Consider the following 26,372-nt stretch of genomic DNA (forward strand, 5'->3'; position numbering starts at 1 on the left):
AGTGCGGAGGTGGCAAAGCGGCGGGCCCGGTTTAACCGGACGAAGGCGGTGCTGCACGCAAAGAGGATCAAGTTTGGAATGCTGCAGCCAGCGCGTTTGTGGGTCACCTACAAGGACCAGCACCATTACTTTGAGACCCCAGAGGAGGCATGGACTTTTGTTCGGGAGGAAAAGCTGGACCTGAACTAGAACTTGGGAACGCCGGCGGTCGAGGCCGCCCGAGTACCCTTGACTGATCAAGTGGCCCATGTCTTTCTTAGGCCAGGTCGGAACTTGGTTAAAGTTGATGGATCGTTTGGTTTCTTTGAAACTTGTGTTATGGGGGGTTTCTTTGTTCCTTTTTGTGTGTCTCTTCCCGTTGCCAACTTCCCTTAATTATTGTTGTTGTAGGGGGGGCTTTTTTACTGTTTTTTGATCTGTTCTTTAAGGGTTATGGTTACTGTTCTGTTCGATGGAGGGTGATGGTTAAATACGTTATTATTGGGTAGTTATTTAGTTATGCAGGCATAGTTATGTATTTATGTATTTATTTGAGATTTGTTATTTATATTGTTATATTGTTAAGTTGGGGAGGCGGGACGGGGGGGGTGCAAGTTGGTTATGCGTGTTTTCTTTTTCTCTTTTTTCTTCCTCACGTTTTAAGGGGGCTTTTTTATGGGCTTGGATGGGGACGGGGGTGGAATTGAAGATGGCGGGGTAGGGTGTGGCCGGGCGAAAGCGCGGGCTTTCCCCTGTTTCCCGCGCGCGGGACGGAGGAAGGGGGAGGAGAGAAGAGTGGGGTATGGCCAGCAATGGCGGCTTTTCCCGCGCTGAAGCGGGGTCAGAGAGGGATGGCAAGGGGGGGGGGGAGGCCCCTCCCCCCCCACATCGGGAGGAGTCGGAGTGTGGCAGGGGCAGCCGGGTCAGCGAAAACCAGCTGACTCTCGGGAGTACGATGGTGGATACACCGCGGCTAGGAGGGGTCCTAGCCGGGGGGGGGGGGGGGGGGGGAAGGGGGGTTAGGGGGGGATACCGGGTTGCTGCTGGAAAGGCCGAGGACGGGAAGGGAAGAACGGGAGGAGAGAGGGGGAGGGGCCATCGCCATGGGGAACGGGTCAGAAGGGGAGGGTCGACCCGGGGTGAACAGGGGACAGGACATGGCTAATAGACAGGGGAAAGGGACGGGTCGCTCCGCGACCCGGTTGATTACTTGGAACGTGAGGGGGCTGAATGGGCCGGTCAAGAGATCAAGGGTTTTTTCACACCTAAAGGGACTGCAGGCGGATGTGGCAATGTTGCAGGAGACTCACTTGAGAGTAGTAGACCAGGTACGCCTGAGAAGGGGGTGGGTGGGACAGGTGTTCCACTCAGGCTTGGACGCAAAGAACCGGGGGGTGGCGATTTTGGTGGGAAAGAGGGTGTCGTTCGTGGCGGCGCAGGTGGTAGCAGATAAGGAGGGTAGGTACGTGATGGTGAAGGGTAGGCTGCAGGGAGAGAATGTGGTGCTGGTGAATGTGTATGCCCCGAATTGGGATGACGCGGGTTTTATGAGGCGCCTGTTGGGCCTCATTCCGGGTCTGGAGGCAGGGGGCCTGATCATGGGGGGGGACTTCAATACAGTGCTCGACCCTGGGCTGGACAGATCGAGTTCCAGGACGAATAGGAGGCCGGCAGCGGCAGAGGTGCTAAGGGGGTTCATGGAGCAGATGGAGGGGGTAGACCCTTGGAGATTTGGCAGGCCAAGGGCGAGGGAGTATTCTTTTTTCTCCCACGTCCACAGGGTGTACTCCAGAATAGACTTTTTTGTACTGAGCAGGGGGCTGATTTCGAGAGTGCAGGACACGGAGTACTCGGCCATTGCGATTTCGGACCATGCACCACACTGGGTAGAGGTAGAACTGGGGGAAGCACGGGACCAGCGCCCGTTGTGGCGCCTGGATGTGGGGCTGCTGGCGGACGAGGAGGTGTCCGGAAGGGCATTGAGAGATATCTGGGCACGAACGACACGGGCGAGGTGAAGGTGGGGATAGTCTGGGAGGCCCTGAAAGCAGTGATCAGAGGAGAGCTGATCTCCATAAGGGCACACAGAGAAAGGAAGGAGAGGCAGGAGAGGGAGAGACTGGTGGGGGAACTTATAGAAGTGGACAGGAGATATGCGGAGACACCAGAGGAGGGGCTGTTGAGGGAGCGGCGCAGTTTACAGGCCCAGTTTGACCTACTGACCACTAGGAAGGCGGAGACGCAATGGAGAAGGGCACAGGGCGCGGTCTATGAGTACGGGGAAAAGGCGAGCAGGATGCTGGCACACCAGCTGCGCAAGCGAGATGCAGCCAGAGAGATTGGGGGAGTGAGAGAGAAGGGAGGGAACGTAGTGCAGAAGGGGCAAGAGGTGAACGGTGTCTTCAGGGATTTCTACAGGGAATTGTACCGGTCTGAGCCGCCCAGGAGGAGGGGGGGAATGGAGAACTTCCTCGATAGATTGAGGTTCCCAAAGGTCCAGGAGGAACGGGTGGAGGGGCTGGGGGCGCCGATAGAGATGCAGGAGCTAGTTAAAGGGATAGGCCAGATGCAGGCGGGGAAGGCGCCGGGGCCGGATGGGTTCCCGGTGGAATTTTATAAGAAGTATGTGGACTTGGTGGGTCCAGTGCTGGTGCGAGCCTTCAATGAGGCGCGAGAGGGGGGGGTTCTGCCCCCGACAATGTCACAGGCCCTGATCTCCTTGATCCTGAAGCGGGACAAAGACCCTGTACAGTGCGGGTCCTACAGGCCTATCTCCCTCTTGAATGTAGATGCCAAACTGTTGGCAAAGGTCCTGGCAACCAGAATAGAGGATTGTGTGCCAGGGGTAATCCATGAGGACCAGACGGGGTTCGTAAAGGGACGACAACTTAACACAAATGTCCGGAGACTGTTGAATGTGATTATGATGCCAGCAGTGGAGGGGGAGGCTGAGATAGTGGTAGCACTGGATGCGGAGAAGGCATTCGATAGGGTGGAGTGGGAATACCTGTGGGAGACGCCGGAACGGTTTGGGTTTGGGGAGGGATTTATCAAGTGGGTGAAGCTGCTGTATTCGGCCCCGATGGCGAGTGTGGTTACAAACGGGAGGAGGTCAGAGTATTTTGGGCTCCATCGAGGTACCAGGCAGGGATGCCCCTTATCCCCCTTACTATTTGCATTAGCGATCGAACCGTTGGCGATGGCACTGAGGGGTTCAGGGGGGTGGAGAGGACTGACAAGGGGAGGGGAGGAACATCGGGTATCACTCTATGCGGATGATTTGTTGTTGTATGTGGCAGACCCGGAAGGGGGAATGCCGGAGGTAATGGAAATACTAGCGGAGTTTGGGGACTTTTCGGGATATAAATTAAATGTGGGTAAAAGTGAGGTCTTTGTGATACACCCGGGAGATCAGGGGGAGGGAATTGGGCGGCTCCCCTTTAAGAGAGCAGTAAAGAGCTTCAGGTACTTAGGGGTGCAGGTGGCAAGGAACTGGGGGACCCTCCACAAGCTGAACTTTTCAAGGCTGGTGGAGCAGATGGAGGAGGAGTTCAAGAGGTGGGACATGGTACCGCTGTCGCTAGCAGGGAGGGTGCAGTCAGTCAAAATGACGGTCCTCCCGAGGTTCTTGTTTCTGTTCCAGTGCTTGCCCATCTTTCTCCCCAGGGCCTTCTTCAAGAAGGTAACTAGCAGCATTATGGGCTATGTGTGGGCACATGGCACCCCTAGAGTGAGAAGGATTTTCTTGGAACGGAGTAGGGACAGTGGAGGATTAGCGCTACCCAATCTTTCCGAGTACTACTGGGCGGCGAACGCATCGATGGTGCGCAAGTGGGTGATGGAGGGGGAGGGGGCAGCTTGGAAACGTATGGAGAGGGCGTCCTGCGGCAATATAAGCCTGGGGGCGCTAGTAACGGCACCATGGCCGCTCCCCCCCACAAGGTATACCACGAGTCCGGTAGTGGCGGCCACCCTTAAAATCTGGGGCAGTGGAGGCGACACAGGGGAGAAGTGGGGGGTCTGATGGCGGCGCCACTGAGAGGGAACCACAGATTTGTCCCGGGGAACACTGGCGGGGGATTCCAGAGCTGGCACAGGGCGGGCATCAGGCAACTGAGGGACATGTTCATAGAGGGGAGGTTTGCGAGCCTGGGAGAGCTGGAGGAGAAATTTGAGCTCCCCCCGGGGAACACGTTTAGATACCTGCAGGTGAAGGCATTTGCCAGACGACAGGTGGAAGGATTTCCCTTGCTTCCCGATAGAGGGGTGAGTGATAGGGTGCTGTCAGGGGTCTGGGTCGGAGAAGGGAAGGTCTCGGACATCTACAAAATAATGCAGGAGGTGGAGGAGGTATCGATAGAGGAGCTGAAAGACAAGTGGGAAGCGGAGCTGGGAGAGCAGATAGAAGATGGGACATGGGCGGATGCCTTAGAGAGGGTCAATTCGTCGTCGTCGTGCGCAAGGTTGGGCCTCATCCAATTTAAGGTGCTGCATAGAGCCCATATGACGGGGACTAGGATGAGTCGGTTCTTCGGGGGTGAGGACAGGTGTGTTAGGTGTTCGGGAAGCCCTGCGAACCATGTACATATGTTCTGGATGTGCCCGGCACTGGAAGAGTTCTGGGAGGGGGTGGCGGGGACGGTATCGAGAGTGGTGGGAACCAGGGTCAAACCAGGGTGGGGGCTAGCGATTTTTGGGGTTGGGGTGGAGCCGGGAGTACAAGAGGCAGGGGAGGCCGGAATATTGGCCTTTGCGTCCTTGGTAGCTCGGAGAAGGATCTTGATTCAGTGGAGGGACACAAGGCCACCAAGTGTTAACACCTGGTTAAACGACATGGCAAGCTTCATCCAATTGGAAAGAATCAAATTCGCCCTGAGAGGGTCGGTACGGGGGTTCTTCCGGCGGTGGCAGCCCTTCCTTGACTTTCTGGATCAGAGATAGGAACTGGAGGCCGAAACAGCAGCAACCCGGGGAGAAAGGGGGGGGGGGGGTGGGGGGAAGGGAGGGGGGGGGGATAGCAACGAAGGGAGCACGTCAGCGGGGGGTCGCGGGCAATGACTGCCCGAGGCCATCGGCAGAAAGGGAAAAACGGTTTGGTTGCTAGACTGGTAGCGCGGGGGGGGGGGGGGGGGGGGGGGGGGGAGGGTGGGGGGGTGCGCGCGGGGGAGGGCGTGGGGAGGATTTTCCAGGGGGGATTTGTTGTGTTATAATTTAAAATGTAGTAGGGGTAAATGTTTGTATCGAAAAATTTCAATAAAAATTATTTAAAAAAAAAAAAAAATAACATCATGTGGATCACAGAGGGCACACTGTTAGATTTACAATTGGTCGACTTTGACAACTCTTCAATGAGCACTCCAAACACACTGCTGCTTATCTCTCTACCTGTTTGACGTTCGATTTGTCTAATTAAATTGAATATTCAGCATGGACACAGGCCTTGAGCTCAAGCAGTCGATGCTGATGTTTACACCACTTGACCCTCCTCCCAGCCATCAAACATGATCTGCAGACTCCTCTCTCTTCCTTTCTCCCTCAGGTTCTTATCCTGCTTCCCTTAAATGCATCAATACTATTTGCCTCAACAATTCCTGTGGTAGCAAGTTCACATTTTCACCACTTAGAAGTTTCTTCTGAATTCTCTATTTGATTTTGTGGCCTTTCTCACCGCAAAATACGCTTCTGCAAGTTTTATGGACAAAGCATATTACATAACAGTTCAAACACTGTTGATATATAGTTTAGAGAGATTACATGGATGTCCACCACAAGACGTAAGAGCAGAAGTATACCATGCGGCCTATCAAGCCTGCTGCGCCATTCAATCAGATCTGATCTGATGTGACAATCCTCAATTCCATTTTTCTGCCTTATCTCGATAACCATTGATTCCCTCACTGATTGAAAACCTGTCTATCTCATCCTTGAATACATTTTGCGACTCAGACTCTTGCCGCCTCCTGCGGTAAAGAATTCTACAGATGTTCTTAGTTCTTCTTTATGTTCTTCTGAAATTCACCACAGACGCAATGCTTCTGGAGTTAAAGCCAATTGGCCAATTTATGTACAGAGCTATTAATACAGAGAAGTTAACATGATACAGCAAAGTAACAAATTTGTTAAAAAGGTGTTAGATATCTATTTAATGTAGTCTTACAGATTTTTGGGGAGCAGTTAAAATTTGGTAGACCTCTGAGTCAGATTGAGAGTTCAACTCCATAACAAAAATTAATGCTAACGTTCTAGTGTCGTACTAAAGGTCCCTGATGCTGTGAGGCAGCAGTGCTAACCACTGTGCCAACTTGCCCAGTCATGTATCTCATAAATAGACGAGGAGCAGGAGAGTTATCCCTGGTGTCCTCTGAATAATTATCTATAGTGTTATGGGCCAGGGTTTAGAGAACCCCAAAGTGTATCATAGAGTTCACCTGACCCACATCTTTTAATAGATTGTTGGTTTGGGGAGCACACGGCCCACTCTACAGGTCTGGTACAGCAGAAATGAAAAAATACTTTTTAAAGCAAAACAATGTTTATTATTTGAACTCAAATTAACCTTTTTAAAACATACAGTGAACATCTTAGCAACCATTAATTCAAATACAACCCCCAAAGACTACAACACTAAGAAATCCTTTAAGCTTTCCTTTTAACATCTTTCTGACTTAAAAGCAAAACCTTTAACTGAAGCACCTCAGGTTAAAGCCACTACTGAAAACATTAAAAATTCTGAATTCACCAAATGATCAAGAGATAATCTTTTGATGGCAGAGAGAACAGCAGTACATCTGCTTGGTCTGGCTTCAGCTCCAATACTGAAAACGAAATTAAAACACACCCTGCAGCAAACAGCCTAAAACAAAAGTAAAAAGCTGACAGCCCAGCTCCACCCACACTCTGACATCACTGATAAACACCCATTTCTTAAAGGCACTCTCACATGACAATAGAATCCCTGTGGTGCAGAAGGAGGCCATTCGGCCCATTGAGTCTGTACCGACCCTCCGAAAGAGCACTCCCCACTCCCTCTGCCTTATTCCCATAATCCCATCACTGATCGTGGCCAATCCACCTGATCTGCATAATTTTGGACTCTAAGACGTCTCGGCACCAAGTTGAAATCCATGTTTCTTTGAAATCACAAGCTTTCGCAGTGCTGGTCCTTCATCAGATGAAGTCACCTTCGGAGCAGGTCTCCGAAAGCCTGTGATTTCAGATAAACGTGTTGAACTTTAACCTGGCTGTGAGACTTCTGACTTTGCCCACCCCAGTCCAGCGCCAGCTTCTCCACATCATGGCCACCGTTGGACTGTGGGAAGAAACCGGAGCACCAGGAGGAAACCCAAGCAACCACTGGGAGAATGTGCAAACGTCACACAGACAGTCACCCGAGGCCGGAATCGAACCTGGGTCCCTGGCACTATGAGGCAGCAGTGCTAACCACTGTGCCACCTTGCCACCACATCATGCATCTCAAAAATAGATAATCTGGCCTTTATGACCTATCTGTGACCTATCCATAAAAGTTCTTGTCTCACTAACCGCTTTGAAGGAGGTGGGGGTGGTCGACTTTCACTTTTTTCTGTCAGGGTGGATGTATAATAATATAATAATCGCTTATTGTCACAAGTAGGCTTCAAAGAAGTTACTGTGAAAAGCCCCTAGTCGCCACATTCCGGCGCCTGCTCGGGGAGGCTAGTATGTGAAGAGGATGTATCCTGATGTGGAAAATCTAGAACCAGGGGGTCACTGTTAAAGTGTCACTCATTCAAGACTGAGATGATGAGAAACCTTCCTTCAGAGTTGTGAGACTCTGGAACTCTCTTCCTCAAAAGGCAGTGGAAGCGGACATTTTTAAGTAAAAGCCAGATAGGCTCTTGATAAGTAAGAGCGTGAAAGGTTATCAGAAGCAGGCGGGAATGTGGAGTTGATGTTGCAATCAGATCAGCCATGATCTTGTTCATTAACAGAGCTGGCTTGAGTAGTCTACTCTTAATTTGTATGTTTGTATTTCAAAACTATGAAATTAGGTCCGCTGCTCTCCCTAACATCGTAAGGATATTCCTGCATTGGCTGGAGACAAATGATGGCCTCTGCTTTCCAATGTGTACATCAATATCAAGCCCGGCAGCTCACTTTGTACATATGATTGTATTTGGGATCATACAAAGCTGGTAGTTAGGGCCACTGCTGATGAGACAACAGTGAATCACTGGATGAAGTGAATGGCTAGAATGATGGCCAATTAATTTTCATTCAACAAACTCCACGACAGGCATTCCAGCTGTTAATGTGACAGGCTGCCTGTGGCTGCAAATCCCCAATCATACTGTGGATGACTTGGGCATGTCCGACTCCGATTTCAGGTCCCTAATTCTGGCGTTGATGCCTCAGACTTCTTACTCTTCATTCCTGTCAGGAACAGTGTGTTTTATGCCACCAACCATCTGGCAAATTTGATATAATCTGCTTGTTAGTGCTGTTTCTGTACAAAATATCTGCAGTATCTTTTCCTAAGGCGCCAGAGACCGTTTCCTTAATGCGATTTGTCTGAGAGTTGCGAAGCTTCCTGCTGAATTTGACGAGCAGTCAACCCTGTAACTCAAGTTGTCAGTCACCAGCAGGCAGTAAAGAAGGCAAATGGTATGTTGGCCTTCATAGCGAGAGGGTTTGAGTACAGGAATAGGAATGTTTTATTGCAGTTATATAGGGCATTGGTGAGGCCATACCTGGAGTACTGTGTGCACTTTTGGTGTCCTTATCTGAGGAAGGATGTTCTTGCTGTGGAGGGAGTGCAGTGAAGGTTGACCAGGCTGATTCCTGGGATGGCATGACTGTCATATGAGGAGAGACCAAGTTGGTTAGGATTATATTCATTGGAGTTTAGAAGATTTTTTCATAGATTTCATAGAATTTACAGTGCAGAAGGAGGCCATTCGGCCCATCGAGTCTGCACCGGCTCTTGGAAAGAGCACCCTACCCAAGCCCATACCTCTACCCTATCCCCATAACCCAGTAACCCCACCTAACACTAAGGGCAATTTGGACACTAAAGGCAATTTATCACAGCCAATCCACCTGACCTGCACATCTTTGGACTGTGGGAGGAAACCGGAGCACCCGGAGGAAACCCACGCACACAAGGGGAGAACGTGCAGACTCCACACAGACAGTGACCCAAGCCGGGATTCGAACCTGGGACCCTGGAGCTGTGAAGCATTTGTGCTATCCACAATGCTACCGTGCTGCGTAGAGTGAGAGGGGATCTCATAGAAACTTACAAAATTCTGACAGGGTAGATTGAGAAAGAATGTTCCCAATGGTGGGGTTGTCCAAAATTAGGGGTCATAGTTTGAGGATAAGAGGTAAACCTTTTAGGACTGAGGTGAGGAGAAATGTCTTCATCCATAGTGTGATGAATCTGTGGAATTCACTACCACAGAATGTAGTTGAGGCCAAAACATTGTGTAATTTCAAGAAGGAAATAGATGCAGCTCTTGGGCTAAAGAAATCAAGGGATATGGGGGGTCGGGGGGAAGGCAGGATCAGGGTATTGAATTTGATGATCAGCCATGATAATGAATGGCGGAGCAGGTTCGAAGGGCTGAATGGCCATCACCTGCTTCTATTTTCTATGCATGTTTCTATGTACCATGCCTATAATGCCATGAGAAACAGTAAATGTACCTGTGTTTGCTATGCATAATTTATACTTGCTCTACCTGGTCAGTAATCTGCTAGAGTGGGTCTTCTACTTGGTGCACAATCTGCTTGATTTATTTCAGTGGGATGAGAACCAGCCAAAGGGCGGGATTCTCCGGCCGCACCAGGCAGGCAACCAGGAATTCCCGCCCAAGGTCAATGGACTGTGGCGGACGGGGCGGAAGAATCCAGCCCAAGGTTTCGTCATGGGCTGGCCATTTTCCCCATTCAGTCAATCATCCACCTACACACTGAAGGTGACGATTTCCATGCTTTTTAAGTATCCTGACTGTGATTGCTGCAGAAGATAACTCTCATATCGTGTCAGCCTTTTTTTATATTGCAAAAGTGTGCGGTGTTATTTGGATGTTGAATGGCTGGAATTGAAATCCAAGGATAAGACTAATAATCTTTTTGTGTTAATTAAATCCAACTAGTTTGGAATTTTTTTTTCTTTTATACACACAGCCGTAGTAATATCCAACGATATGGATGGGCATTTAATAATAGGAGGGAAACACGATGGTACTTTACATGTAAGATTGTAACCAAAACCGTTTCTGGAAAAATACTTTTAAAAAATATATAAATTTAGAGTACCCAATTCATTTTTTCTAATTAAGGGGCAATTTAGCGTGGCCAATCCACTTAGCCTGCACATCTTTAGGTTGTGGAGACGAAACCCACGCCAACACGGGGAGAATGTGCAAACTCCACACGGACAGTGACCCAGAGCCAGGATCGAACCTGAAAACTCGACGCCGTGAGGCAGCAGGGCTAACCCACTGCGCCACCGTGCTGCCCGCAGAAGTCTCTTTTATTGATACTGTGGAAGCCATTAACCATCTGAAGTCTCCTGTGAGAAATACATCATGTCTTAATAGAAAGATATGGTAAAGCTTGTGAGGAAGCTCAGTACAGGGCTACAGTTGTGAATCACTGATTTAAACAAAAAGGACGTATTCAGCATCAACCAGGGAAAAATGCGTGCTACTGCAGAAATGTGCCTTTGGGCAACAATTTGTTTTGTCAACCATTTTCTCAGGAGAGAACTTTTTAAATGTATTACAGAGTGCTTTCAGAGAACATGGATTTTATAGGCATGGAGGCAAAATGAAATCATTTTCCAATTGCAGTCGGTTTTTTTCCCCCTCTGCATTTCGTGCCTCCTTCCCAGCACACGCGCACAGTTTCCTCTTGCTTTTCCTCCTGGGAACACTTGCTTCCTCACATTTGATCAGCAGAGCCAGTTCTGCAGTGTTGTACGGCGACAGCTGCTTTTTAATTTCATTCAAATTGCAAGGGCGTTACCACGCTTTTCATGAATATCTAATGCTTGAAATAGTGACAAATGAGGGCATTTAAAATTGATGGCATCGCATGTTTTTTATTTTGAAGCATATGGAGAAAAAAAAGTCCAGACATTTATTGCCAGACTGGAGACTAGAAACAACCATTAGTGATGTTCGAAGATGAACACTTGTCGCAATGATGTGACATTTCTCTGACTTATTTTAAAAGCTGAGTGAGGCAGTTTAGTTTAAAATCGTGAACAGAATTGATGTTGTCGCAATATATTAGGCATCCAGTCACTGTTTTTGTCTATACTCGGGCGTCAAAAGTTGCACGTAAAAGATGCAAGAATTTCTTTGCATTGCCAGATGGACATGAGCAGGAGTGGAATTACTCAGCAAATTTTATGGGATTATCTGCACAAAGATCTAACCTAATTGGTGGTAGCAGTCGCCACCTTCAGCATCCCAAGGGAACTGTTACTCCCACTCCCTGAGTGTGTGACTCTTGGCCCCCAGGTTTCTCTGTTGCCTGGTTTGTGACATACTGTGCTGGTTGTAACACTCTATGTAGGACCATTGAAGCTCTTCAGATAATGACTATGTTTGTACCGATTAAGAGTATTAAAGGACATGGAGCTAATTAATCTGGATTTTTGAGGTATAGATCATCCATGATGGGGTCCAATGGCAGAGCAGGTTCAACAGGCTGTGTGGCCTACTCCTGTATTCCTCTCTCCATAAAGCACATAACATGAGAGTGGCTTAGGAATGGTGTTTTACTGCATGCTGTTCCTACCAGAGGTACATTAAATGGATTCGAGATAGCAGTCCAACTAAATGCAGCAGCCACGGTGATGTGAATGATTTATGGTTCTAATTTATGCCTCCTGGTCAACTGAGGAGGAAAAACAAGACTTACTGAGTGTTGAACAGAATGAAGTTCAAAGCGACAAATTCAAAGGTGGAGATTGAGTGACAAAAGAAAGAAGACGGGGACAAGGGAGAGATGTCCACCAAGTGAGAAATATTCACAAACCGGAAGTGGGATAAGATGGAGGGGATAAGATGAAGTGGAGGGGATAAGATGAAGTGTATCAGAGAGAGGTAGAAAAAAGGGAGCAAAACGTGGAAAGCAAAAATGAAAATAAAGCATGGAACTGAAATGCAGAGTGGGAGACTAGCGGGTTTTCTGGGAGAGAGAGAGAGAGAGAGAGGTTTTTCCTGTCTGTGTAATCACGTGGATTTTTACATTTGCCCATGCGATGCCCTTGGCTGGAACATTAATTGCCCATCCCTTGCGCTTGAACTGAGTGGCTTGATCGGCCATTTCTGAGGCAATTTAAGAGTCAACCACATTCCTATGAATCTGGCGCAACATGTAGGCCAGACCAGGTAAGGATAACAGATTCCTCACCCTGAAGGACATTGGTGAATCAGATGGATCATGGTCACCATTAATTCCAATTTTTAAAAAATTGCATTCAAATCTCCACCATCTGCTGCGATTTTGAACCCAGGTCCGCTGGGTCTCCGGATTGCTATCCAGTGACAACTACTACTATCCTTCACTTGGGAAGCATGCACTAAATTCAATGTATTGGCCACGTCAGGTGTGGGGGGGGGGGGTCTGAAATGAAACCCAACTGGTGCAGGTCTCCACATTCTTTCATTGCCCAGAGAATATACCCCTTCCAGTGAATGAATATGTTCAACAAAGGAAAGAATGTCATCCTCCATTTTGAGTGGAAGGTTCTGCTGCTACCGGCAAACGCTGCCAGCATCAAATGCTTCCTGGTTAGGTATTATTCCTGGCATTTACATGGCCCCCAGAATGTGCCCCAGTTCCAATTTCAGTTTGGAACTCTTGTGCCAACGTGAACTTTCCCACAACAGCTAGCTTTGTAGCATGCAGGGCCGGCTCAAGGCACCGGCAACTCGGGCCGTCGCCCGGGGCGCCATGTGCTCGGGGGCGCCAGAGACTCTGGACCCGCGCATGCGCAGTTGAGCCGGTGCCAACCAGCGCATGCGCGGTGGCCGCCCGCCCCCAGGGCGGCCCCCCAGCTCGGTCCGCCCCCCCGCTCAGTCCCCCCCGCCCCCCCTCGGGTCCGCCCCCCCGCCCCGCCCTCGGGTCCGCCCCCCGCGTGTCCGCCCCCCTCTCGGGCCCGCCCCCCCGCCCCGCCCTCGGGTCCGCCCCCCGCCCCGCCCTCGGGTCCGCCCCCTGGCGTGTCCACCCCCCGCCCCGCCCTCGGGTCCGCCCCCCGGTGTGTCCGCCCCCCCGCCCTCGGGTCCACCCCCCCGCCCCGCCCCGCCCCGCCCTCGGGTCCGCCCCCCGCGTCCGCCCCCCTCTCGGGTCCGCCCCGCCCCGCCCCGCCCTCGGGTCCGCCCCCATTTAGGGTCCGCCCCCCCGCGTCCGCCCCCCCCCCCGCGTGTCCCCCCCCCCCTCCCCAAGGGCGCCGAAGTTCAGCTTGCCCGGGGCGCCAGCAACCCTAGAGCCGGCGCTGGTAGCATGCCTTAATCAAATTTTCCAATTTACTGACAGTCGCTGATGAATTGGTATCATGCCAGTATGGACTCAGCCCGCCCATTTATACTGTACTTGGAATCCTTACAGAGAGAAGAGTTTCATTTCATTGCCATTGCATTCAAAACCAGGTCCCAGAGGTGAAAATACAGCCTGTCCACTATTTCCTTCAGATCCCGAGTCTCTGTGTTCTTAATAATTTCAGTTCTGTTCCAGTTCCTTGCTGAAATAGTCTGTGCCCATATTCAGCAAGACTTGGACAACATTTAGGGTTGGGCTGATAAGTGACACGTAGCAATCACAAGTGCCAGGCAGTGATCCATCTCCAGCAAGACAGAATCTAACCACCTCCCTTATATATTCGATGGCATTACCATGGTCAAATCCCTACCATCACCAACCATTTTTCATTATCCCTCTTATCATTAAATAGTATAGAATCCCTACAGTGCAGAAAGAGGCCATTCGGCACATTGCGTCTGCACTGACCACCCAACCAAGGCCCAATCCCCATCCTGTCTTTTATCCCACTCAAACTTTGGACACTAGCATGGCCAATTCACCTAATCGTTGGACATCCAGAGCCTGTTATAAATTTGACACGAGAACCCCTCCCAAAATACAATTCCTGTTATGAAGAAGAATTTGGCTAACTATAATTGTGCAGCGAATTGTACTTTCACACTTGTGGCAAAGCCATTGTAATGAAAAACCGAATGACTGAAGCTTTATCTTCTTTGAGGAATGTTGGGAACCACTTTATTTAAAATGACTTGCCCTGAGATACGGTGACTTATGGTGTAAAAAAAAAAGATTGTAGTCACAAGAACCTGCATTATTTTGCATTAAAGACTGACTAAAGATTGTTAGTCATGGCTTGGCAACACAACAGTTTCTGCCAGTAATTTCCCACAGTTTCCAATCTGTTTGGCCGTCATGTTATAATCCTGATAGCCAGCTGGTGAGGAGTCTTTAACTTGGAATAGATTTTTTCACCAAATGAAACATAAATCTCCTGATTCTACTCTATTCCTGTGTCAGTAAGTGCCTCATGGTGGCACAGTGCTGCCTCACAGTGCCAGGGACCCGGGTTCAATTCCGATCTTGGGTGACTTTCTGTGTGACGTTTCTGCATTCTCCCCGTGTCTGCGTGGGTTTCCTCCAGGTGCTCCGGTTTCCTCCCACAGTCCAAAGATGTGCAGGTTGGAGTAATATGGAGTAGGATTGGGAGAGGTACATCTCATGAGCCCGTGTGTTCTGGCCAACCAAATGGTAGAAATTGGCCCCACCTGGTGTTCCAGGCCCAGATCAGAACGTTGAACCTGAAGGTGGATGTTCAAAACCAGCGTCTATGTTTTAAAATGTCGGGTGCTGCTGATGCTCTGTGACTTGAGGGTCAGAATCCCTCGCTAATAAATGGTCGAAATTTCTCCCCTCTCAGTGGATTTAGATTTTTGTTTATTGTCACGTGTCCTGAGGTACAGTGAAAAATATTTTTCTGCGAGCAGCTCAACAGATCATTAAGTACATGAAAATAAAAGAAAATACATAATAGTATTTTCTATACATAATACAAAATACATAATAAGAAATTACATACACAATGTAACTACATCTTAGAATTAAATTTGAAAAGATTAGAACGATTATAAGATAAGTAAAAAGAGGATCTGTTTGGGAGAGCTCACAGAGAGTCTCCACGCTCCGGCGCCATCTTGCTGCTGTGGGTGACCCAAAATGCACCCACTGATGGTCTGGTACGCAGCTTTGACATTCAAAACTTGGAAAAAACTTCCAGTGAGCATTGGCTTATTCAGCAGCAGAGATTCAGAGAGCTCAGCATTTACACTGTAATTCAAACTCTCTCCCCGCACCTCTCCCTTATGAATTTTCAGAGCCGAAGAGTTTAATTCAATTTTAATGCAGCATCAATTTTGAAGTAATAAAATGTCAGTTCTTCCCAGTGCCAGTCCATGAAAAGAAGAAAGAAAGGACCAGTAATGAGAGAAACCTCCTGGACTCCGATCCCTCAACAACCTTTTTAAAAATGCGGAGTCTTGTTTCCTGCTCATCTAAATCTGGGTAATGATGTGAGCAGTGTGCCAACCCCATTCAATACCGAATGCCATCTTTGGTTGCCGCCTGTCTGAGTTCTGATTTGTTTCTGATTGCACCACTGAGAATTGCCCTAATTTGGTGAAACAAATCCCTTTCAAACTGCTTTATTCTTTGAAATGCACCAGGAGAAAAGATCGCCTGCGATCCGTGCATTGTTTATTTGTGCGAGATGTTTACTGTGGTGCAAAGTCCTTTTTGTTGCGTCTTTCTAATTGGAACAACATCATTGCAACTCAAAAGTAAAGCCTTTATTCCTTGTCGTGAAGCCAAATAGGGAGGCTGCCTGCCCACTCCATCTGCGAGGTGTGTGTCTGCATTGTGATGAATGGTCGACACCAAAATTATATAACAGAGTATTCCCATCTTTCTGCTTTCATCCGGGGCTGAAAAATCTGCAGGTTCCATTCTTGAGCTGAACTATCCAAGGTGATTTGGCGGTGAAAACACCAATTGTTATTGTTGCTCCTCCAAGTATCGTCTTTGGCCGGGGTGGGGGGCAGGAGAGAGGAGGGGAATGCGTGTGGAGTTTAGGTGATTGGCAATGGCATGGGGCCTGACACATGGCTGGCAGAGACACTCCGTCTCCAACAAGGTGTATCTGCCCACGTAGGAGAATGGCGGAGACCATATTCTCTGCCATCTTTAAGATGCACCTTCTGATGTGGGAGCTCCCCAATGTCAGGCAAAGTGGGGATCCTCTCTCTAGTATTCAGTTGGTTAATGTTATCAATGGAGTTTCCAATAGATGAAGCTTGATACTTCTTCGGACTTGCGCTCAGTAATAATAAAATGGATCTATTGTGCTTTGGTGTCTGCGGATCTTTGCAAGAGCAACCTGCTTTGTCCCACTCCCCACCTTTGACTCATAACCCTGCAGATATTTCTCTTTCAAATAATTATCCAATTCTCTTTTGAAAATGCCTCCTCAACACATTCCAGACCCGTTGTTGTACTTTTGTGTAAACTGCCTGTGATGTTGCCAATGGTCTGGTGATACGTGGATTTGTTTTTTTAATGTATAAGGCAGCAGTGGAATTATAACATGAGCCTTCAGAAACATGCTACAGAGAAAACTACTGGCCCCAGCCTGCAGTTACATTGTTGCAAATTGCTTTAGAATCCATAGAATCCCTACAGTGCAGAAGGAGGCCATTGGGCCCATCGAGTCTGCACTGACCCTCTGAAAGAGCACTCTACACTGGCCCACTTCCCCACCCTACCCCTGTAACCCCACCTAACCTGCATATCTTTGGACACTTAAGGGGCAATTCATCTAACCTGCGCACCTTTGAACTGTGAGAGGAAATCGGAGCACCCCGAGGAAACTGCTGCAGACACAGAAAGGGGAAGAACATGTGAACACCACACAGACCCAAGGCTGGAATTGAACCAGGGTCCCTGGCGCTGTGAGCCAACACTGCCACCGAGCTTTGTGTGTCGGAGTTTCATTCTAAACGTTGACGTAATATCAGGACCGTAATTCATGACAACAGGAAGCTCGAATAACAGCATATGTTCAGTCTCTGGGGATAATATGTCCTCTGATGTGCTCCAAATTTGAAACTTTTTTGCCACTTGGCAATTATTTCAGAAGCATTACCTGTGCCTGACAGAATTTTACAAGAAGGAATGTTTATGAGTGATCATTAGGAGGAGCAGGAGATGCATTTAATGTTTCTTGTTTTCCTTTCAGGGCAGTAGTAGTTCAGACTCTCTGGATGGGCCGTACTCGGACTATGCTATGAAAAGCTATGATGCCGTTGTATTTGACGTACTTAAAGTAACACCTGAAGAGTTTGCTGTAAGTGGACACCTTTCATGCTGCTGCCATGGTGCAATATCCTACTTTGGGCCTGAGCTGTTGCAAAATCTGAGCCATTTTGCGTCATGTTCGCAATTTGGATCCTGTGATTTTTATTTCTTGTTGGGCAGATCCTGTTCTCTCCTGGTCAGATGCAAAATCAGTCAGAAGACTGGAGCTGAAACCGTGCACTTAACAAAAATAAATTCTTGGAACCATAGAAAAGTTACGGTGCTGAAAGAGGCCATTTGACCCATTGCCCTGGCTAAGACAAATGAGAGAAAAAAAAATAAACTAGCTACTCATTTTAGTCCCACATTACAATACCTGGTCCAGAGCCTTGCAGATTACAGCACTTTAGATGTGGATCCAGGTGAAACAGCACCTTGTAACTATGTGGCTGCTGTTAATGTTGATGCTTTAGCACTGCCCCGAAACATCAACACACGCTATATTACCCATTTCATGGAGAATTCCATTCTTAACATAGAAACTAGGAGCAGACAATTCGAGCCTGCTCCATCATTCAATATGATCATGGTTGATCCTCTGCCTCAATACCATATTCCAGCTTTCTCCCCCATAATCCTTGTTGCCATTAAAATCTAAACGTTATCGATCTCTTTCTTGAATATATTCAGTGACTTGGCCTCCACAGCCTTCTACACTTTTGAGTGAATCATTTTTTCATCATGTCAGTCCTAAATGTTCTACCCCGTAGCCTGAGACTGTGTCCCCCTGGATCTAAATTCCCCAACCAGGAAAGATATTTTCCCGTCGAGTGTTACGATCCAAGTTTGTGCTACAATTGAATTGAAACCCAACTTCTTCAACAAACACCTTTGTCCAGCATGAATCTAACTATAGGTTTTACTCTTCCAGGCACAGAATTATTAAATTGAACCCAGTGAAAACTATACATTGTTTATAATACTTACTTATACAAATATAGAACATAGAACAGTACAGCACAGAATAGGCCCTTCGGCCCTCAATGTTGTGCCGAGCCATGATCACCCTACTCAAACACACAAATCCACCCTATACCTGTAACCCAACCCCCCCCCCCCCCCCCCCCCCCCCCCCCTTAACCTTACTTTTATTAGGACACTACGGGCAATTTAGCATGGCCAATCCACCTAACCCGCACATCTTTGGACTGTGGGAGGAAACCGGAGCACCCGGAGGAAACCCACGCACACAGGGGGAGGACGTGCAGACTCCACACAGACAGTGACCCAGCCGGGAATCGAACCTGGGACCCTGGAGCTGTGAAGCATTTATGCTAACCACCATGCTACCCTGCTGCCCCTTAATATAAATATAAATCCCTTAAAATTATTTTTGTTTTCCTAACACCAGTCTATCCAACCCTGTTAGAATTTTATACATTTCAATTGGATCCCCTCTCATCCTTGTAAACACTAAGTGAGTACAGGCCCAGTCAGATCAATCTGTCCTCATAGGAGTGTCCTGCCAACACAGGTATTAGCCGAGTGGACCCTCAGTCCACTCCCTGTGGCAAGTATATCCTTTCTTAGGTAGGGAGACCAAAACATAGAACATAAAACATACGGTGCAGAAGGAGGCCATTCGGCCCATCGAGTCTGCACCGACCCACTTAAGCCCTCACTTCCTCTCTATCCCCGTAACCCAATAACCCCACCTAATCTTTTTTTTTTGGACACTCAGGGCAATTTAGCATGGCCAATCCACCTAACCTGCACGTCTTTGGACTGTGGGAGGAAACCTGAGCACCCGGAGGAAACCCACGCAGTCACGGGGAGAATGTGCAGACTCCTCACAGACAGTGACTCAGCGGGGAATCGAACCTGGGACCCTGGCGCTGTGAAGACACAGTGCTAGCCACTTGTGCTACTGTGCTGCCCACAAACATCAGGTGTGGTCTCACCAAGGCTCTGTATAGCTGCAGTAATGCATCCCTACTTCTGAACTCCAATTCTCTTGCAATGAAGGCCAACATACCATTCTTGGCTTCTTAAATTCATCCCTCCATTTTATTTTTGCCACAGCGACCATTTTGCAGATCACTCTTTCCACTTTTCTACATTATTCCCAATCTCTCTGTTACTTCACTTTCACTCCGTTCATGCATCATCATCCAGTTTCTGCTCTGTAGCTGCTGAATTTCAAGCCGTGCAAGCTGCAGATGCCCTAGCTGTGTCCTCTGTGCATTTCAAAAGCGACATTCCAGGTATGTTCTTACTGCATGTCTGGTTCCTTTTTAACCCTGTCCATATTCTTATCCATGTCCACATTCTTTCCCCTTTCGCATGAGCCACCTTTCCAGCCTTCGTCATTGCAGTATAACCTCCTTAGATTTCTATATTGCTGAAAAGAAAGAGATGGTGTCAAAGCTCTTCGTTTGTACCTATCAGGACAAGTGCAAGAATGCCAAATTTCAAATGATCACAAAAAGCTTTCTGTTGACCTTTATCTTGCCCTGAAGTATTCACCAACAAATCCTCATTTCCACAGCAAATACCATTTGCAGTCTTTCTTTGGAATCAGAATTCAATTTTCCTTTGCTCATTGGTCACTTCCATTGGAAACCCCCCATGCCACCATCTTGTAGTATTTTAATAATCCCCAGTCCATTGAAGCCAAATGCAAGACTGGCTTTCACTGACAGTGCAGATAATATTTTACCATGAGCAATGTATTATTTAAACTGTTGACATCTAATGGTTCAAATGGAGCTTTTAATTATATGAGTGAGCATGGGTATGCAGGAATATTTATCAATATCATGCGCCAACACCTTTGCAACCTCGATTACTCAGAAATGTTGAAAACTGCAAGTGCTGATTTGCTGTGTGTGCACTCTTGTGTCAGCACAGAGCAGGAATTTCCAGATTCATCGCAAGAATTATGGTCTCATGGTGGAATCTTGAAAGGTGGTGGGGAGGGATGGGATGGGGTGGAATGTATTGGAGGTTTTCCGATGTTTACTTTTGATGGAGGACAGTAAGAAGTCTCACAACACCAGGTTATAGTCCAACAGGTTTATTTGAAACCACAAGCTTTCACAATCACAGCCTCTACTGCACCTGATGAAGGAGCTGTTCTCCGAAAGCTTGTGATTCCAAATAAATCTGTTGGATCTTAACCTGGTGTTGAGAGACTTCTTACTGTGTCCACCCCAGTCCAGTGTCGGCATTTCCACATCTTTGATAGTGGAGACTCAGAAGGTGAGAAAAATGAGAGCTCTGATTATGTATTGGGAGCCATGATGTGGAGATGCCGGCGTTGGACTGGGGTGAGCACAGTAAGAAGTCTTACAACACCAGGTTGAAGTCCAACAGGTTTGTTTCAAACACGAGCTTTCGGAGCACGGCTCCTTCTTCAGGTGAATCACCTTCTTCACCTGAAGAAGGAGCCGTGCTCCGAAAGCTCGTGTTTGAAACAAACCTGTTGGACTTCAACCTGGTGTTGTAAGACTTCTTACTATGTATTGGGAAACAAGCTGGTGTCTGTGAGTATTGTAGCCATCTAAGATGGCCACCTGCAAAGGACCATGGGAATTACTCACAACCCAGGACTCAGCCAGATACAGAGCCTATGTGTATCTGAAACACAGGCAACCAGGCCTGATCGAAATCCCCGCTCGTTTGCATTTCAATGACCCATTTTCCCAGGACAATAGGATTCCAATCAAGAAACCGGTACAGCCACAGACTGATCGGCGCCACTCCCCTTACTCAGAAAGCCCAACTGCCAAGGTCAATGACCGCTAAGGACCCGCCCACTACCAAGGCACCCGCCCATTTATTGGCCGAAATCGAAGACTGCGATCAGAGCCCTTTCGAACTATTGAGTCTAAGGTTAAGGACCGCCCCGAAGAGGACAAAATCCTAGCGGGATAAAAGAGAGCACAGCCATGTGTTCTGTCTCTTTCGGATCCGGCTTGTGCCAGCCCAACTGTAGCAGGAACAGCCAGCCAAGATCAAGACCAACGATCGCTACCTGACTGATGAGCCCAGCAGAGACAGAGCCACTTTCTTCGAACCAGCCAAGTGAAATCCAGATAAAGGCCTTATCCATTTGCACAGTGCCGGTCGCCCTGAAGTTAAGTACAGGTTATTGTAGCTGATAGGTGTAGTTTAATTCGTAGTAGATATTGTGTTTGCATGTCGAGGTAACTCTTGTGTATGTAAATAAACCATCTTTTGAACTAACTAACTGGTTGTGGGGTCCTTTGATCGATAAAAGGGAAGGCTTGTGGTTCACCAACATCATTAATATTAGCAACGTATTGGCGATGCTGTTGGGATCGAAACAGGCAACATTATTGGCGAACTCTGACGGGATTTGATTAGAAGTGACTTTGTCACTCAGAGAACCCACAAACATTGAATCCAATTGCGAGAAATGCAAGTGCAAGTCCCATATCGACCAAATAACCGAATTTCGGAAGTGTGTACTAACCCGCATGCGAACCTAACAGGAAGAGTAAGGTAAACTCGTTAGAATTGTGTACAACTATCAAGAGATTGTGACCGGAAAATAGCTTAAGCCATATCCGCTGTTCAAATCGCCGCCTAATTCCCCTGTCCCAAATTAAAAGTAGGGAAAGAGATATTAAAAATAGTGCAAGAGGTAAGAGAAGTAATGGCCACTAAAGCAATGGAAAGGTTGATGAATCCACAGGCAACCGAGGTCGCAGCGACCAATAGAGCAGAGCAATGCCCCATATGGGAGGAAGAGGTCTTTTTTAAATTAGAGTAGCCAATTTTTTTTTCCAATTAAGGGGCAATTTAGAGTGGCCAATCCACCTACACTTTATACATCTTTTTTGGGTTGTGGGGATGAAACTCACGCAGGCTCCACACGGACCCAGGGCCGGGATTCGAACCCGGGTCCTCAGCGTCGTAGGCAGCAGTGCTAACCATTGTGCCACCGTGCTGCAACTGGGAGGAAAAGTTAAGGAAATACTTAAAGGGGAAAGGATGGCCCTTTTGGTTGAATTTTTGTGCTAATGATGAGTCAGCTCCAGGAAAGATAGGACAGAATTGGTGGGAGAACCTAAACGAGGTGATAAAGAAAAATGTAGGGAAAGTCAGAAACCGATGGCAATAGCGTCCTGTTTGGCTCAGTTGAGAGGCACAGAGGAGGTTGTGAAGACGCACCGTAGGCAGTTAATTGAGAAGGAAGAAAAGAACGAGGGAACAATAACGAAAGCGAGAAGATAATTGAGCAACTCTGGGAACCGTTGGCAGCTAAGGATGAGGAAATGGGCGATGTAAAACGTGCACATCAATCTTGTCTAATTCACCTTAGTAGCTTCTAGACCCAGTACGATAAATCCTACCAAGATACACAGCTCTGGTAAGAGAGGAAACAAAAAAACAGGTTGCCCAGCTAACTAGCAAATGCGCAGATCTAAAAGCAGCTTTGAGAGCGCTCCACAGCTCCACTAAGGAACAGAGGCAGAGTACCGTTGACTATGCGAAATGCCAACAGAAGATAGAAAAGTTACAGTCGCTACTCTCAGTACAGAATGGCTTCAGGCACACTTTCGGACAGGATTTAGATGAGGAAGATGTTCCCGATTGGCAAGGATTAAACGAAAGCGCCCAAAGATACGTCGAGGACACGGGAAATCAATATCGAGCCCCCCACACCCCGAAAAGAAAAGCATTCGCACCACCGACTGAACAGGCAGCACACACCCCCACTCACAATTCGACTTCCATGAATCCGGTTACCACACAGTGCAAGTCATTGGATAAGGATGAGCCTGATATCGTTTACGCCACCCCACTATCCATAACCCTATTAAGAGAAGCTTGCATGAAAATTAGTCCATTCCAGCCCACCGCAGACTTGCACAGTTTCTTTGAGGAGGTGCACCAACAAAATGTTATGTACGGCCTAGACGAGAGAGAGGAAGTAAAGCTAATAGTTATGGGCCTTAGCCAGTCCATAAGATCAGCTATACAGGAAATGAAAACAGCCATATTAGATGCCATCGGGTATAATAAAGGAGATCCAGTCGAGGGTTTAAATCACTGCAGGCTAAAGAAGGGAAAGTATCCGACCGCATTTGCTGGTCGCCTATGGATTAATTTCATGGCACTTTATGGACAATTGAACCGTGCACACCTAAATGAGGAAGACACCACTAAATGTACCTAAATGCACCTTAGTCTCGCATGCCACAGATGCAGGTCAAAAGGCTTGTGTAAACTACGACCCCGCAGACCACACACACAACGAAGTTTGGGTATTGAAACGACTTTCTAGAGCATGGGAACAAACCCTACACCGACTGACGGATCAGGACGATACAGAAGCAAAAATGCACCCAGTTAGGACAAGCCAGGACCCAGCATGGATAAACGAGGGTAGACACGAGGGACAGCACCCGAAAGCACAGGCACCATGAGGTTGTTACAATTGTGGCCACATTGGACATTACGCCCGCGATTGCTGACAAAGCTCCCCGAACCAGCACCGAGACCAACAACCAAACCCCCCACCAAGGAACAATGTTAGGCCCATGGATAATGTTAGCGCCCATTCAGACGATTTAGGGTTTAATTCCACAGATTGACAGTGTTTGGACTCCCAGACTTGGGTCTGTTTCACACGCTGGGACACGCAGGGCCTCACGGTAGCATGGTGGTTAGCATCAATGCTTCACAGCTCCAGGGTCCCAGGTTCGATTCCCGGCTGGGTCACTGTCTGTGTGGAGTCTGCACGTCCTCCCCGTGTGTGCGTGGGTTTCCTCCGGGTGCTCCGGTTTCCTCCCACAGTCCAAAGATGTGCGGGTCAGGTGGATTGGCCATGCTAAATTGCCCGTAGTGTAAGGTTAATGGGGGGATTGTTGGGTTATGGGTATACGGGTTACGTGGGTTTAAGTAGGGTGATCATTGTTCGGCACAACATCGAGGACTGAAGGGCCTGTTCTGTGCTGTACTGTTCTATGTTCTATGTTCTATGCTCTAAATCAGGCAGACCAGTAGTTACAGGCAAAGTCCAGAGACATACAATCGATTTTCTTTGGGACACAGGAGGATCCCGCACCATTTTAAACTCATCCACCATGTTTCAACAGGACAAATGGCCCACCACAGACACCATCACCCTGAGTGGATTCACCGGCCACATACAGCAAGGATATATCACAGCTCCCGCACCCATTCAGATAGGGAACATTAGCACCAGGCATCCTGTCATTTTAGTTGACTTACCCCAAACAGCAGAGCACATTTTAGGCATTGATTTGATTTTATGAGCTCCCATAACCTTTCGTTTGACCCAATAAACAAATGTGTATGGTGAATGGCCAAAACAGCTAGGGCTCCCACTACGCTCACAGTAGGGCATTATGAAAACAGGATTTGCTCAGTAGGGGACTATGGTTTAATCCGCAAACAATTAGTGCAGACCAGATGATTAGAGAGGTCCTCATAAAACACAAATACGATTGTGGGAAGATCCCAGGTACAGTAAAGATTTCAGGTCCCGATCCAAAGCCGCAAAAGCAATACGGTCTCCCACAGCAAGCCGAGCGTGAGATTTCGAAGGTTATTAACAGTTTGTTAGACCAAGAAGTTATTCGACCCGTAGTGTCCACAAATAATGCCCCAATTTGGCCCATAAAGAAGCCCGATGGTTCATGGCGACTAACGATCGACTACTGAGAACTTAATAGGTAACCCCTTTAGCAGCCACGAGTCCCGAGACCATGCTCAAACAGGGAGTACAGGCAAAATATTTCACAGTGCTGGATATCAGCAATGGCTTTTGGTCTATCCCATTAGACAAGGCCTGCCAGTATAAGTTCACGTTTATGTTTCAAGAGCAGCAGTACAAGTGGACATGCCTCCCACAAGGATTTCATAACTCCCCCTCCATTTTCCACCGACATTTGGCCAACGGACTTTCTAAATTTTCCCGAACCGAATGCCTAATACAATATGTAGACGATCTGCTCCTGCAAACGGACACAAAAAAGGAACACGTAGAGCTCTTATCTGAATTACAAGGCCTACTGCAATCAATCTGATGTAAGGTCAACCCCAAAAAGGCCCAGATTTTAAAGGAAAAGGTTCTTTATTTAGGCGCCATCATCACCCACAGGAAGAGAGAAATTGACCAAAAACGTATCAAGTCCTTCGTTAAATTGCCCCTGCCCCAAAATGTCACTGCACTCCGGTGATTCCTAGGTTTGGTAGGATATTGCAGAAATCATATGGATGGTTTTGCCATTAAAGCAGCCCCTCTCAGAGCTCCTTAAAAAGAACGCCCCATGGGAATCACTTCCGCAGCACACAGACGCTGCTGATGATTTAAATTGCACCCGAGGCACAGCCTCCGCTTTACAAGTTCTAGACCCAGACTTGTCCTATGCCATAGAAGTAGCAACCACCGACCGAACCCTATCAGCAGTACTCCTGCAAGAACGACACGATCACTTAGGGCCCGTAGTCTACGCCTCAAGAGTATTAGACCCCGTAGAGCAAGGATTCTCAGCCTGCGAATGGCACTTGCTTGCAGTCTTTTGGGCAGTACAGTACTTTGTGTGCATCACAGGCCTCAACCTAGTCATGATCTTGACCGAGCACACCCCCACGCAACTATTACTAGATGGTAGATTCAGCCAAATCAGAGCAGGTTGCTGGACACTACTGTTACAAGGCAGGGACATTACCGTAAAACGCACCAGGACCCACACGTTACTGGCCGATAATCTCCAATATTCAGGGACCCCACATGAGTGCCAGATCATAGCAGCCCAACACCACACAGGGCCCTTTATCCCAAAGTCACTACACCCATGAGCAGGCAGTAAGACACAGAATTCCCAAACCGCAGGGGATGCCTTAAAAATTTATATGGAGGGTTCCTCCACAATCGAAAATGGAGTTAGAATTACTGGTTGTGGAATTTTTGTGGAAGACGCGCAGGGACGCCCACTAGAAGAGAT

The 26,372-nt window shown here is 48.0% G+C and overlaps 1 protein-coding gene across 4 annotated transcripts in view; it reads left to right on the forward strand.

Annotated features, from left to right (window-relative positions):
• Positions 1-26,372, forward strand: part of ralgps1 (Ral GEF with PH domain and SH3 binding motif 1) — a 723,987-nt gene that overhangs the window by 161,673 nt on the left and 535,942 nt on the right. For all 4 annotated transcript variants that reach the window (XM_038781972.1, XM_038781971.1, XM_038781976.1 and 1 more), the window contains exon 4: positions 17,309-17,416. In XM_038781972.1, coding sequence (XP_038637900.1) covers positions 17,309-17,416 — 108 coding nt within the window. The remainder of the gene's footprint in view (positions 1-17,308; positions 17,417-26,372) is intronic.

This window comes from Scyliorhinus canicula, chromosome 21 (assembly GCF_902713615.1).
Source record: "Scyliorhinus canicula chromosome 21, sScyCan1.1, whole genome shotgun sequence".
NCBI lineage: Eukaryota > Metazoa > Chordata > Chondrichthyes > Carcharhiniformes > Scyliorhinidae > Scyliorhinus > Scyliorhinus canicula.